Raw genomic sequence first — 13,702 nt, 5'->3', positions numbered from 1 at the left:
ACACATTCTTTAGCGAATATATAATAATCAAAATTAGTAGTAGATAAATGCATCATATACCAGAACCATTCGAGCGTGCCAATCACTAATCCAGGGGCATAAAGGACCCAAACACGTGCACCCCCCTAGCAGAGCAAAAAGACACTCCATCACACAGCTTTTAATTTTCATCATTGTAATTTTAATTTTAAATCGTTATTTTATTTTTGTTGTAGCTTACAATACATGTTACAATTTTAATTCGGCTGTGGATCCGTTTAGCTTGAATTGCATTGCGTATATAAAACTTTGTTTATGATTCCATCCCGGACATATCGGTAGATAGCGTAGAGTTATCGATACCATATCATCTTGCGCGTTTTCTAATCACAAAAAAAGTATACGAGAAAAAACAGGCTTCGAATCGAGGAACTAAACTAAAAAAGCTTGCCGTACTATGGTTTTTTTTTGCAATGGAAGAACCATTTCACCGACAGCCACGCATAGCATGCATGCGAAGAGAACACACAAAAAACAGACTGATGCTACTGCAGTAGCTTAACCTATACCGGGGCGTCTTATGTCCTATCGTTTACGTTTGAGATATGAGATGACGCATAAGGATGGGGCAGCACGCGGAAAAAGTAAAAAGACACATAAATTACTAGTACACGATGTTACGCGATAAAATGCATATCGCAACGGAACGTGCCCGCTTGATTAAAGTTAGGCTAATCCGACCGTAAAAGAATAAAAATTAAATTGGGAAAATTAAAAAATCATTGGCGTGTGCGTTGTAGGCGTTAAAAAAAACCAAAACATAAGAATATAGGTACTGAATTCCTTCAGCATGAGTTCTTCACGCGCCCTAAACTCGGAGGATATTCCTCCGACGTAATCTCTCGCTCAATACAGGATCACGATGACTTTCTTTATGTATACAATAGATCGAACGGTGTCTTCAAATTGTTTCGATGAAGTATCGTCGTTCGGTCAAAGATAATAACAAGGAAATGTTTCTCGTTGCCTTTCATTCCTAAACATTTTACAGTTTTGAACAGCTGTAAGTACAACCTTGCAGCCAACCAGAACCGGCCCCAGGAGCTGCACTTCGGGACCGATAGATAATGATGTGTGAGTGTGTTTTAAACCCCATTCCTGTTGTCGTTTCAATTCAAATACATGCCTAGTACCCAATCAGCGCACACCCATTTCGCAATCCGTTGGCTTCAATCGCTCGGATCGAAGGGAAGAAGAATAACTCCTTCGAATGCCCGGCGCGCACATCCCCCCACAATTTGAAATCCCGCGCGAACGGGCCTAGTTCAACCCGTCTCAGTACGGCGCGTACCGGTGAGTCGGCGAAGGGCCACGCAGTCCTCGACGATCATCAAAGGAGTCTCGGCTGAAGTCCTCGTAGACGCCAAAACGACTGATGGTACCGGTGCTACCGTTCCGACTGGCCGGTGGTGGCGTTCGACGACTGAAGATCGCATCGTACGTGTTGGTGCTCGCACGCGTACTTTCGGTGACGCTGCGTCGCATTAGCGGTGGAATCGGTGGCATCGGTTCACGTCTTATGGCGGGAAAGTCACGGCCACGGATACCGTACCGGCGCTCGAACAGATCGCGCGGATCATCGTAGCGGTCATAGTAATCGAATGGGTCCTGCAAAATCGCACACACATACAGAGATTCGCCAACATTAGATTTAGATGGATGAAGGACATTTTGATCCACAACGGATCATATCTGCTGCTACGTCGTAGCGAGAAGCGCATAAATAACGATCAATGACACGACAAAAGGGACTCCAGCGCTTCATCAAAGAACAGCAATGGGTTGTGGGGAGCAGTAGTGTGGTTGAGTTATTATGATGGAATCGAATTGATCTTTTGGAATTGTAAACAAAATCTTTGATCCGTGAATGAATACACCGCTGACTGCAAGCGGCAGGATACTAGGAAATATAATTGACGAAACAACACGCCGTAAATCTACAGCAAATGATAATATACGATGCGCGATTGCAACAACAGTAACAAAATAGTACAAAAAGCAGAGAATTTAAAATCTCGATAGTGTAAAGTAAATCTAATCGCAGGCCAAAACAAAAAAGTAGGGAATTTATAAAGCGAACAAAGAGAGAGAGAGAGAGATGTGGAGGGGGTAGAGAAAGAAGGGACAGAAAGAGAGTTCGAGAAGAATGAGTGTTTAGAATGGTTGGTGATCGATTTTACCCTAAATCCGTCCATGATACGATCGCGAAGGAACGGCGGCGGCGGTGGCGGTGGGTACGGATCCCGGGCGTACATGCTGCGCTCGCGGAAGCCTCGTTCGGCCCAGATCAGACGCGGGCACTCCTTCGACCAGTGGCCGGCCCGACCGCACCGGTAGCACTGTTCCGGATCGCCCATACCCGGCTTCGGCCGGACGCGACTGGTGGACACCTGCACCTTCATCGGCTGGCCGTCCACCATCATCCCGTTCAGTTCCCGGATCGCTTCGTTCACGTCCCCGGTGGGGTCAAGGTGCACGAAGCCGTAGTTGCGCACGATATCGCACTCGACGACGGAACCGAACTTCTGAAACAGCTCGCGAACTTGCGGGGCGCGCGTTTTGTCCGTCAGGTTGCCGACGAAGATTTTCGTCGTGTTGGCGTTTGGGGCCCGGCGGCTCCTGGCCGCCTCCACCTTGATCGGCTGCCCGCCGATCACGTACCCGTTCAGATGCTGGATCGCCTCGCGGCCCTGATCTTCGTTTTCCATGTGCACGAAGCCGAAATTCTTCACCACGTCGCACTCGACCACTGTGCCGTACTTTTCGAACAGTGGCCGCAGCTCGGACGGTTGCGTCTTCTCGTCCACATTGCCGATGAAGAGCTTGAACGTACCGGGCGGCAGCTCCCGGCCGCTTTCGCTTGTTGGATCTATTTTGACGGGTTTGCGCGAGGAGGCCGGAAGGAGCGAACCTTCTTTGCTCCCACGGATACTACTATCGAGAGTGCGGGGGAAGGACGGATTATCGTACTCGCGCGATGGACGATCGCCTACTAGTCTGTACTGTTTTTTTCTTGTTTTCTAGCTTTTCTTTTGCGATGAAATCCGAACCGGAACACGTAAACAAACGGACGACTGCGTACGGGGCAGTTGTACCAAACGGCGACTGCTTTCGAGGACGATCCCGGGCAGCGGAGGCGGCGACGGCCGTGACGATTCCGGCTGCGTACCAAACCCGGCGGCGGCGGCTGATGGAAACTCGGGTTTCTTCAAAAACAGCAACAATAATAACAAAACGAAGCGAGATATGATCGATTAAGATTTTTTTTCTTCTTATTTCAATTTGCTACAATGCGGATAAAGAAGAGAGATGGCTAAAAATTAGGCTGCCGCGTCACAGCACCACCCTCTCAGGCCGATTCTGGTCCGCACCGAAAATCGGGAGTAAAATGTGCCCCATTTGTCTTACAATTATTTGTTCTAACCCGAAATACTACAGGGATATCACGCCGCGTGCATTCCGTGCATCCGTGGTATCGAAGCCACAGGCCGACGAACAAACATGGCCGATTTGGGCATCCAAAGCGATGCAGCCCCCGGGGAGGGGAGCCATTGGGAACATTGGGAATTTGCGCCCGCTTTTGTACACAAATGCAGAATATAGCATACATGTCGTGAGGCACTTACCTTAGGCAGCACTATAGCGGTGATCCTGCACTACGAGCGATATTTTTACGCTTCCAATCCTACGGCAAATTCCAGACCCTCGCAGCACTTTCGGCTTCCACTTTTCTCACCACTTGTCACTTTTCTCACCACAGCTGATTTGACAGCTACGATCTTTGACAACAAAGTGACGTGGGTCTTGATGGTTATGTTGAGAAAAGGTGAATAGGTGTGTAATTATTACTGTTATTGTTATTATTGTTTCGGAAGGTGCAGCTCCTTTCGAACGATTTCGTCATTTTGTTTAATACTTTAAAAAGTACGGCTATCGGTCTACTAGTTAAGTGTTAATTGATAAGAAAAGAGTCTTTTAAATCTTTGAATCAGGTGCGTACATATCGTCATTTCAAAGGGAAAACGGAAAACATTCAATCATATTGCATATCGGTCTTGTCTTCATCAGCGGATTGTAGATAGCTACCCACTGCTATCTGCATTCCTCTACAGCGGATTTATTCCATTTGTTGTGGTAAATATTTTAAATTGCATATTCGAAGTGTTACAGATAACGAACTAGAACCGTATTTTTGTTACTTACAGCCGTTCCATTGTATGGGTTCATTTGTTAGCCGGAGTGTCGGAGCAGCAAACATGAGCGGTCCAGTTGCGGAATTCGTCAAAACGGCCATCGCCAAGGATAAAGTCGTTATTTTCTCGAAGACTTACTGCCCGTACTGCACTATGGCGAAGGAGGTAAGTGCAAGACCAATGTGGAGTATGACGTGGTCGGAGTAGTTATTTATTGTAAATAATTAATCGTTTCACAATTGATTTCATAATTCATCGTTTCACAGCCATTCAAGAAGCTTAACCATGACTTTGCATGCTACGAGCTTGACAAGCGCAACGATGGTGATGAGATTCAATCCGTGCTCGGAGAATTGACCGGCGCAAGAACGGTAAGAGAAAGCGTGGGGTAGCACTCCATGATATTTCATGTCACTCCATGATGACTCACTCGAGTAACAAGTGATAATGAATGCTTCAAAGATTGAAAGGTTCTAATCACTATCTGTTTCCTTATCTTTGACCCCGTAGGTACCGCGAGTGTTTATCGATGGCAACTTTGTCGGTGGTGGCACAGACATCAAGAAGATGTACGACGATGGTCGGTTACAGAAAATGCTTGAATAAGAGCGGTAATCATCCATCCCCTCTAAACGAAACTGTTAAGACATTCTTTATTTTGATTCTCTCTTAAAAAGTGTTACATCGCAGAACAAAAACAACATTGCATAAAGATTGTAAAAGAAACATTTGTATTTTACTTCATTATGGGACGTTTAATGTATGCTGAATTTTTTTGATCACAACTGCCGATAGAAAATTAACCGAGTCAAACAATGCGTCCGCATATAAACGATCGTTAGCGGGAAAACTCAGAAGACCACTAGCCGTTCGCTGAAGGATCCTTTCTCTTTCATCAGCTCCAACGCTCACGTCGTTTATGCCTTCGATGGTTATGTGGTCGAGATCAATTGCGGCTAGAACGCGCTGTTCGACGTACGGTTCAACTATCTTGCGATATTTTAACAGATTCACCTCCAAAAAGCGACGTTGGCTGTACATGACGTGTATCAGCGGATAGTCGTCGGAATGAATGCGTTGTATCACATTCAAGGCCGATTCCGCACTTACTTCCAGCTTGCTAGTACTCGATCGTTCCTCTTCCGGTTGGCCAAAGGTGCATTCCACCAGCGACGTGACCGACGTAACCGGGGTCGGTGGTCTCAGTTTGCATTTCTTCAACGAATAATTGTCGGTTTCATACTGTGCTACGATCGAAACAGGTCCAATGGAGACCCTCGAACAGCGTTCTGTCTGACCGGTCATTCTGACAAAGCTCACCTGATTCGAGAGTGATGACCGCATAGTTTGGTCATCGTTGTTGCTTTCCGTTTTTCTTAAAGCTACTTGCTCTATCAGCTCACATGTGCTCTGGACCAACGTCTGGACAATTTGTTCCATTATTTCACGCAATCGGTTCATGACATATCCCTTGGTTAAACTATCTTGAGGTAACGGCTCGTTTGGTACATCGCGAAGATCAAAAACGATCTGGCTAGCAGTGTCGATTATCTGCGTGCTGCTGGTGGTAGGGCTTATGGTAGTGTGAATTGCATAGGCCGCGTTGATTGCACGTTCTATCACCTCCTGAACCATAGAAGGACTTCGACCAGCAGCCTTTGTCCAAATACCTTTCTTACACTCCTTCGACAAGGCTTTCACAAGAGCTGCCCTACTACGGCGATCGTATTTACGGGTCAAATTGCGGGCTTTCCTGCGGACCAGTTCCTCGTCTAACTTTTTGTGCTTTCGTTCGTACATATCCTTTCGATCTTGCACCTTATGTTGCATTTGAGCGAGAAAGGTTTCCAAAATTTGTCTCTTTTCATTCCGTTCCTTTATGTACGTCATGTAGTGCATACGAAAACGCTCAACGTTCTGTAATAAAACCAGTTGATTCCACTATAACGGATCGGGAAAAGGAAGCTTTCTCGTTGTACTTACCATCCTCGTTCGGATTTCGAGTTTTCTGTGCTTGTTCTTTAACAACCGCTGACGTAGGGAGACGTCTCGTTCTCTAAGTTGTCTTTTTAGAATTAACATGCTCCTGTAAGTATAGAACGTGAACCATTTGCTGCTTGTGGCATCGAACATCGTTAGCTTTTACCTCTTTCGCTGGGCGAGCAGTTGAAGATATCGGTACTTGTTCTCAATATCCCGCAGGTGTCCTTTACTAATTCCTAGCTGCTTTTTGTTTTCATGATCACGCGCTATCTTTTCTATCTGTAGCTTGTAATCACTGATCCCTTGATTCCAGCTTCATACAATGAGAAAAGCATGAACCTTTTTTCAGCAACACCATGGGTGATTATGATTTTTTTTACTTACCGATCTATTTTATTTTTAAAGACGATTTCAGCTCGCTTACGGACGACACTCAATTTTTCGCTAAAATCTTTAATGTTCCTCAAATGAGCTTGAATTTTTGCAGTTTGAAATTGATCATAATTATCAACTTGCTAAAAATACAAAACAAAAAACGACAAATGTGACTGGATAAGAAAAAAAAAACTTTTTAATTGAAATACCTACAATTTGATGTAGTTTTTTGAGCAACTTCAATCGGTACTGCTGGTAAAGAAAGCTTCGGTACTGATTAAGTTCCCTGAGCGAACACGTTACCCTCTCTTCGTCGTTAATCAGACCACGTTGGTATAGATTCTGCAACAATTTGAAATCGCAATTCATCTTATTACATTGCAGATACTGAAACAAACATCAATGGTGTACTTTTTTCAGTGCTGTTGTCCAGAAGTTTTGCAAATACTTATCGTGCAGCAAATGGTAGCTTCTTCGGACGATTCGAAGGCAAGGGTCATGATGATCAAAACCATGGCTTCTAGGAAATTCCCAAATGGTATGTGCTAGAGGACCTCGGGAAAAGCTCATCTCGTGTAAAGGACAGGATCGGTTCGGCAGCTTGCACGATGGTAGCAAATCGATCCATTGTGGGATAATTTCACGTGGAAGAGCATCAGGATGATGCGGGGTGTTTAAAATTAATTTGGAAACCCTCGTAGGACGATTAAGTGATAGAAATTTGGACATTCTCACGCCGTTACGCAGTACTATTGAACTCGATGATTGCTTCGATTATTTATGCTGTATGTAAATGGATAATCCAATTGAAAAGCAACCACATTTTAGAAACACTTGCAGAAAAAGGAAAATCTTGAATTAAACAAATGGAGACAGATGTTAATTGAATTATTTAAAAAAAAATAAAATGTAGTCACGAGGCGAAAATGTTTTAAATTCCGGAAATAATTCGCTGGTCACCGTACGATATTTGACAGCATCAGCTACCCTTATTTGACAGTTCCGCCGTCAATGTACACAAAAAACCGCGCGACAGCTGTGTGCGTGCATGTACATCGAGTGCAGTGCATTCTGTGTTTTTCGGCTCTTTGCATCGGAGCAAAATCCCACGTTTTCCAAATTCTTGTGGCTGCGAACGTGAAAATTGGCCTGTGCAGACATCACCGAAAGCCGGAAAACCGCTAAAAGGACGCTTTTCTTTCGTGCCGAAGCCCTCCTACTGATGTTACTCAACAACTTTCGGTGTCGGACAGCAGCATTTAGTTTGTGCGAGGTCGCAAAGCACCTACCGGTTTGCCGCAATAGTTTTGCTAATCGAAAACCCCACGAGCACCACCGGCAATATTTTCTGCATTTAGCCAAAGGTAAATAGACCGGAACAGACTGCCAAACGAAACAACGGAAGGCTAGGAAAAAAACGTCTGCTAACTCCGGCATCAACGTGGAAACCAGCAGCATTCTGACCCGGAAGCGAGATATAGCATTCCTGCTGCTTTTTGTTTAAGAGATTGAGAGCATTAACTTCCGCGCTTGCTCGACACACCAACTGACCTAATCGCTGTGGATATTTGTGCCAAATTACCAGCTAAAATACCTTAGAAACTGCTCTACCTCGAAGAAACAGCCTTTGAACAAAAACAAAAACAGTAGTTACGATTCCAGCAATTGTTCATTTGGCTGTTTGAAAGCGCTCTCGAATTGTGGATTTCACTCGAAATTTGCTAACCATACCCACCATCCGTCGCCAGTAACACCGTGAAGTCCGAGCTTTTTTGTGACTAACATAATTGTCTGTACCGGCCTCATTCGAAACAAACCATAACACATCCATCATGCTTACACTAACGGTTATGATTGCAAGGGGTGAGTAATGTCCTTGCAAATACCCATACGCGAGAAAATCGTCGTTTTTTGATAGAGCAACTGTAGCGTAACGAGTAGCGTAACTGGCCTTAATTTCCCTTGGAATAGCTCCAAATAATAGTGTTTTTTTGCTTTTTATATGTCGCATAACCCCATCCATCAGAGAAACATGCCAACGTTAACGCATCCTTTATGTAAAATCATTACTTTATGTTTTTTGCTTTTGCAATGTAAATCAATTCAGCAGCATTTTGCAGGTTATACGTGCCCTATAGCGATCCTTTTATATCCAGCCGAGAAAAAACACATATCCAGCCGCATCTTTACACGACGGCGTGATTTCCCTAGAGCATCGCGATTAAAAAACGAGTGCGTTTTTAATAACCGCGCCAGCGCGGTTACTATTTATAGCCACAATGTTTTTTTTGCCACCCTCTTCGATCTACTAACCGTCGTCTTCGTCGGGGTGTGGCTGTAGGAGTGTCCGTGCCGGCATACACATTGTGCATTTTGTTCAACCTAACGATGCTAATCAAACCGAGTGGTGGTACCTCCATGAAATGTGATAGCGGCAGTGTATGTGCAAATCTAATTTAACCTCGCCCCAGAATAGTACGGTCGTCTGATGAAAATACACTCGCTATAATTGCGGCAAAGCAACGCGATCCATTTAAATTGTCGTTAGCAAAAAAAACTATTCTGATTGAAAAAAAAAACAAACATCCTCCGTAGTCAGCAGACGATGTGACTGCGAGAAGGAATCGATTTGCGTTAGTATTACGGACCATTTAACGTCGAACAAGGATGCCGTCAAACGGGGCGGCAAGAGTGGCCTGAAAATGGTGCACAGCGGGGAGAAACGCTCCGGGTGCGCTAAGAATAAAGGCACAGCACATAACCCACCCCGCTTTTGGCAGTAGGCATTGGGGCCACCAAGAGCTGTGGCGGTTGTCTTGGTTGCCATCTAGTTTGCCATTTCACCACCACGTGATGATTAATATTCCCTAGCTTCGGGTTGGTAAGAGATCACGGTAGTCGAAAGTTTAGACGAAACGATTTGCCGCAAATCTGCTTGCCGCCGCTCTTTGCTGCGTGATTTGAAGAGAAAGGATCGGGGGCGCCCTTAGCAACGAGAAAATGGTCTCGAGCTGTCGTGGGACCGGCAGCGGCGATCACGAACGCACGAATTCACGATCCTCGCTGGGGCGCTTGCGCGTGACAGCCAGTGGATCCTTTTGCGCATGTCAGGATTCATTTTGCGATCGAAAAAAAAAACACAAACCACCCGAACTTGTCCGCGACCGGGAAAGATATTTGCTTACCCGAGCCGTTCCGAACCCAGTTCATATCCATACGCAGCTGGATCTAGACCCCGGGAGCACCGGAGAGCGTATTAACTGCGCCATTTGCAACACAGTACATGTGGACGGGCGCACGACCTTGTCTTGATGAGCAGCCGGTGATGGTGTGAAATATTTCCTTGTTGGGAACTTTTGTCTTACGATTGCGTCGTGTCTAAACGGTGGAGAGAAAATAAGCGGCATCTCTCGCTACTGCTGTACATTTTGTTTTTCACCCGCGAGCTCGGGGAAAATTTGCGTGAGTCATAGCCGTCCGTGTTCCGTGCCATACTCGGACAAGGACCGGTCGGTCGATCGGATGGACCTTAGGCAGTAAATAGGTCGCAGTAGAATATTGCGTGTTGGACAAAGTTATTGCCTCGAACGTAGTGGGCAGTGGTGTTGGCGTTTTTTAGTATACATTATTTATCATTAGTTGCGTTTTAGTGGTGCATGTTTGTTTGCTTTTAAATATTGCTTCGTTGGAGACTTCCAACACCTTGGACGGTGGTGTAAATTAGTGTCATACGATCCGCTTGAAGTAGTACAGTACCAAAAGTCGATCAAGGAGCAAGTGGGCGGTATTTTATTCAATGTTAGTTGAACGTGCCAGCGTGTACTCAACGCGCAACGCTACTTGTATATTGAGGCTAATTCTTTATCTTTCGCCCTCGGTTTACCCGGTGGAACAGCATTTTCAAGCCTTAACGGAAACATGGTTAAACAAGGCCCACGTCCCCTCGTCATCTGTGGCCCTTCGGGCTCGGGTAAGAGTACTCTGCTGAAGAAGCTGTTCAAAGAGTTTCCAGATACGTTCGGGTTCAGGTGAGCATGGCAAATGGCAAAACGTGGATTCTTTGTTCTGCGTTTTTTTTTCTGCTTTTTCATTAATAAAAATATCAATATTGTTATTCTAGTGTTTCCCATACGACACGCAAACCCCGCCCTGGGGAGGAAAACGGCATTCACTACCATTTCGTTTCGGTAGAAGAGATGCAGGGTGCGATTGAGAATGGTGAATTTATTGAAACGGCAGTATTCAGTGGAAATATGTATGGAACTAGGTATGAAAAAGGATGCCTTGAAGGACATTTTGATACGTGAAAAAAGAAAAACGTTGTAACATGCGGTTTCTGAATTTTTGTTTTAGCAAAAAAGCAGTGGAAAATGTTCAACACCAAGGAAAGGTATGCGTACTGGACATCGAAATCGAGGGAGTGAAACAAATCCGCAACTCGGACCGATTAAATCCTCTGCTTGTGTTCGTGAATCCCCCGTCGATCGAGGAGCTGGAACGTAGACTGCGTGGACGTCAAACGGAAACGGAAGAAAGTCTGCAGAAACGCTTGAACACGGCACGCAATGAGATCGAATACGGTACGAATTGGTGCATTTATATTGCGTTCAAATTAGCACCTTTAACGCTTTTGTTGGGTTATCTGATCCTCCACAGGCACGACACCGGGAAACTTTGACGTGATTGTGCAGAACAACAACCTGAAGCAGGCGTATGAAGAGCTTCGAAACTTTATCGTCCGTGAGCTCGAAACGCAGCAAGGCCAAGGTATCAATGTTAGCTTGAACCGTGTGTTTGATGATTGAAGCGTTGTGCGTGTTGCATCCTCCGCTGACAAACTTCCCACGTTTTCCTCTCCGTTGTAACTGACCGCAACTGAATCCCCCGATGCCCTCGACCCATTGCGTAACCAAGAACCTGCAGACTCTGAGAATTCGTTAAATTTAACACATAATTTATTGAGGTAAACCCCAAAACATGACGGTGGTATTGATCGGTATTGTGCAACAATTCCTGTTTTACCTTCTGACCGACGTAAACCCAAACACTCCATCTCTCTATTAAGCTCGTTTTTTATATTAGCATTTTTTGTACACATTGTTAGAGAACCATTCACCTGAAAGCCCAAACAGAATTGGCGTTTATCCACTCCACTAATTAGCGTGTAGCGTCAACACCATCGGTGTGTGTATCGGTACCACCAACTACCATTAGAAGAGCGTCATAAGATGATTGTATTTCTCTTTTGAGCCTATTTTGTATAGTAAGCTGTTTTTTACAATCAATAAGCCACTATCATCAGGTAGGTGCGATAGTACTACTTTAAACAGAATTTATGAATTTGTTACACTCACACATAATAATAGCGCACGTGGTGCAAGAGAGCGTGAATTTTTCTTTATCGATAAAGAATCGAATTGCCAACTACACTAGGGTTAGAAGTTCCGATGCAATTCGAGGCAAAAGGCAGTGAGGTAGAAGCGCATGATATACATATATACACATTCCAGTGTCAAAGAACGGTATTTTCTTATGATATTAAAAGAAAACGACGGTTCGCTTGGAACTCCCTGCGTTAAAAGTTGTGAAATTTCCAATGTGAATATAAGAGTATTGAAAGCAATCAATATGAACCATATCCCTTAAGCTTACCGACACTTCCTTCGTCCAGTCAAATTACGATACTATTCTGATTACATCATTCCACGTGCGATATTAGCGCAGCTATTTATTCCCAGTTACAAAAACGAGATATCGAAGAGCAAAAAAAAAGCATAAAACAAAATTTGATAAGGCGATGCGTTAATTGATAGTCGAAAAGGAATTCTTACGACCTTGACAAGGTTCTTCGCGAGTTAATGAATGCTGTTTATGGTGCTAACACGCAACCATTTTTCGTGTTTTTCTCACTCCTCGACCATTGCATGATGAGGGTTGTGTTTGCCTTCGTGTTCAAACAACAAACAAACGAGCTTCTAATTGTTCTGCTATCGATTTTCGTGTGCTGCGAGGCATTATGCCTCCGATCCCCCTAACCCGTAACCGTATGGCATTGCTTTGAATTGGGCACGATGAAACGGACGCCACTAATGAAATAGAACAATTTATCCTTCCTTGCGCGTAGATGTATTTTTTGTCACGTCACTGGTTAGCAATTACAAATCGTTCGAGGTGTAACGCGGAGTGTGTCCGGCTGAGATGGCGATCCGCCTTCATGCTCGTTCGTGGGGTCCTGTTTACACCAGAAATAATGCACCACCGAACATCATCACCGCGTGCGAGAAAATTGCCACTTCCTGCTCCTCACCCCCGCACGGTGTACCTGGACCGGGGGCACTGGCCACGCACATAGGAGCATAGACAATGAATGATTCCGTTTCCACAGCCGCATTGCATTGCAGCATTGTGCAATTCCGTCTAAACTGCTTGCGCTGCTTTTTGGGCCACGACGTGTTTGTGCGTAGGAAAATCAAATACACTAGCCAGCCAACGGTTTGCTAAAGGCGTTCGCCCACCACCCACCCGCTCGCTACCTGCCCCAACCCGTAGGTCCGCCAAACAGCCTTTAACAAAGGGCTTGACTGTTGATACCAACGCAATGCGCAATGCTTTTTATAGTTTTAGTACGATATTCGTGAGCTATTTTATTATTTTTGTTTTTTTTATAAGAAGACCATTTTCAGTTTTGTACTAGACAAATCTTTACCTTCTATACATAGTTTACGTACACAGTGTATTTTGTGTGTGTAGTACAATTGGATCATCGAACTGTGGGAACAGTTCACACAATTTAATTGCCAAAAATGAATTAAAAAAATAAATAAATGGAAGCAACAGAACCAGAAGAATTTCTAGCAAACGTGTTCCACATGGGTGGAATTAGAAAATGTACTCTGAGAGATTTAAAATGTTTACGGCATTGTTAGCAATCTAAACGTATTTAAACAAGAAGAATCAAAAAATAAACTGTAGTACTTTAATGCAAATTCCTCATTGCGTGTTGTTGGCGGCCTTAGAGATTCATTGTCTTTTAAAGGAAAGAAAAAAGAGGAATAGGTAGTGTTTCTGTTGATGGTTGATAATGATCTTATTTCTCGTTCATACTTACATAT

At 44.5% G+C, this 13,702-nt stretch overlaps 4 protein-coding genes across 5 annotated transcripts; 2 read left to right on the top strand and 2 right to left on the bottom strand.

Moving 5' to 3' along the window:
• Window positions 1–203: 203 nt before the first annotated feature.
• On the bottom strand, window positions 204–2,762 carry LOC128730520 (RNA-binding protein lark). Its single transcript, XM_053823572.1, has 2 exons — window positions 2,220–2,762; window positions 204–1,647 (listed from the first exon to the last, which is right to left on the bottom strand). Exons 1-2 carry the CDS (start codon window positions 2,745–2,747, stop codon window positions 1,315–1,317), a joined length of 861 nt encoding a protein of 286 aa, XP_053679547.1. The 5' UTR covers window positions 2,748–2,762; the 3' UTR covers window positions 204–1,314.
• A 1,147-nt stretch (window positions 2,763–3,909) lies between these two features.
• Window positions 3,910–4,934, top strand: LOC128730678 (uncharacterized). The gene is made up of 5 exons (XM_053823753.1): window positions 3,910–4,031; window positions 4,108–4,173; window positions 4,245–4,397; window positions 4,499–4,603; window positions 4,743–4,934. The coding sequence occupies exons 3-5, from the start codon at window positions 4,257–4,259 to the stop codon at window positions 4,836–4,838; spliced, it is 342 nt and encodes a 113-aa protein (XP_053679728.1). The 5' UTR covers window positions 3,910–4,031; window positions 4,108–4,173; window positions 4,245–4,256; the 3' UTR covers window positions 4,839–4,934.
• A 42-nt stretch (window positions 4,935–4,976) lies between these two features.
• Window positions 4,977–7,319, bottom strand: LOC128721051 (uncharacterized). Its single transcript, XM_053814760.1, has 6 exons — window positions 7,002–7,319; window positions 6,804–6,932; window positions 6,600–6,730; window positions 6,379–6,528; window positions 6,216–6,318; window positions 4,977–6,149 (listed from the first exon to the last, which is right to left on the bottom strand). The coding sequence occupies exons 1-6, from the start codon at window positions 7,317–7,319 to the stop codon at window positions 4,977–4,979; spliced, it is 2,004 nt and encodes a 667-aa protein (XP_053670735.1).
• A 493-nt stretch (window positions 7,320–7,812) lies between these two features.
• Window positions 7,813–13,571, top strand: LOC128722148 (uncharacterized). 2 transcript variants are annotated; one of them, XM_053815985.1, is made up of 6 exons: window positions 7,813–7,954; window positions 10,486–10,618; window positions 10,711–10,857; window positions 10,944–11,170; window positions 11,247–11,357; window positions 12,715–13,571. In XM_053815985.1, the coding sequence occupies exons 1-6, from the start codon at window positions 7,813–7,815 to the stop codon at window positions 12,765–12,767; spliced, it is 813 nt and encodes a 270-aa protein (XP_053671960.1). In that variant the 3' UTR covers window positions 12,768–13,571. The 2 variants fall into 2 exon arrangements, with proteins under 2 accessions (XP_053671960.1, XP_053671961.1); XM_053815986.1 differs by lacking the exon at window positions 7,813–7,954 and adding an exon at window positions 10,368–10,388.
• The last annotated feature ends 131 nt before the right edge of the window (window positions 13,572–13,702 follow it).

Source organism: Anopheles nili, chromosome 2, assembly GCF_943737925.1.
Source record: "Anopheles nili chromosome 2, idAnoNiliSN_F5_01, whole genome shotgun sequence".
Classification (NCBI taxonomy): Eukaryota; Metazoa; Arthropoda; class Insecta; order Diptera; family Culicidae; genus Anopheles; species Anopheles nili.
Note: the sequence above shows the minus strand (reverse complement) of the source record. Positions and strands in the feature narration are given on the sequence as shown.

What these genes read in the sequence shown, in the direction of transcription:
- LOC128721051 (XM_053814760.1), bottom strand. Translation starts at nt 7,319, where the DNA reads ATGTCCAAATTTCTATCACTTAATCGTCCTACGAGGGTTTCCAAATTA. An exon ending in TTTAAAAATAAAATAGATCG is followed by an intron (nt 6,529 to 6,599) that starts GTAAGTAAAAAA and finishes CATTGTATGAAG; the next exon opens with CTGGAATCAAGGGATCAGTG. An exon ending in TCGAAATCCGAACGAGGATG is followed by an intron (nt 6,150 to 6,215) that starts GTAAGTACAACG and finishes GTTTTATTACAG; the next exon opens with AACGTTGAGCGTTTTCGTAT.
- LOC128730678 (XM_053823753.1), top strand. Translation starts at nt 4,257, where the DNA reads ATGGGTTCATTTGTTAGCCGGAGTGTCGGAGCAGCAAACATGAGCGGT. An exon ending in ACTGCACTATGGCGAAGGAG is followed by an intron (nt 4,398 to 4,498) that starts GTAAGTGCAAGA and finishes ATCGTTTCACAG; the next exon opens with CCATTCAAGAAGCTTAACCA. An exon ending in AATTGACCGGCGCAAGAACG is followed by an intron (nt 4,604 to 4,742) that starts GTAAGAGAAAGC and finishes TTGACCCCGTAG; the next exon opens with GTACCGCGAGTGTTTATCGA.
- LOC128730520 (XM_053823572.1), bottom strand. Translation starts at nt 2,747, where the DNA reads ATGGAAAACGAAGATCAGGGCCGCGAGGCGATCCAGCATCTGAACGGG. An exon ending in GTATCATGGACGGATTTAGG is followed by an intron (nt 1,648 to 2,219) that starts GTAAAATCGATC and finishes GCGATTTTGCAG; the next exon opens with GACCCATTCGATTACTATGA.
- LOC128722148 (XM_053815985.1), top strand. Translation starts at nt 7,813, where the DNA reads ATGTTACTCAACAACTTTCGGTGTCGGACAGCAGCATTTAGTTTGTGC. An exon ending in ACGCAATGAGATCGAATACG is followed by an intron (nt 11,171 to 11,246) that starts GTACGAATTGGT and finishes GATCCTCCACAG; the next exon opens with GCACGACACCGGGAAACTTT. An exon ending in CGAAACGCAGCAAGGCCAAG is followed by an intron (nt 11,358 to 12,714) that starts GTATCAATGTTA and finishes CCTTGCGCGTAG; the next exon opens with ATGTATTTTTTGTCACGTCA.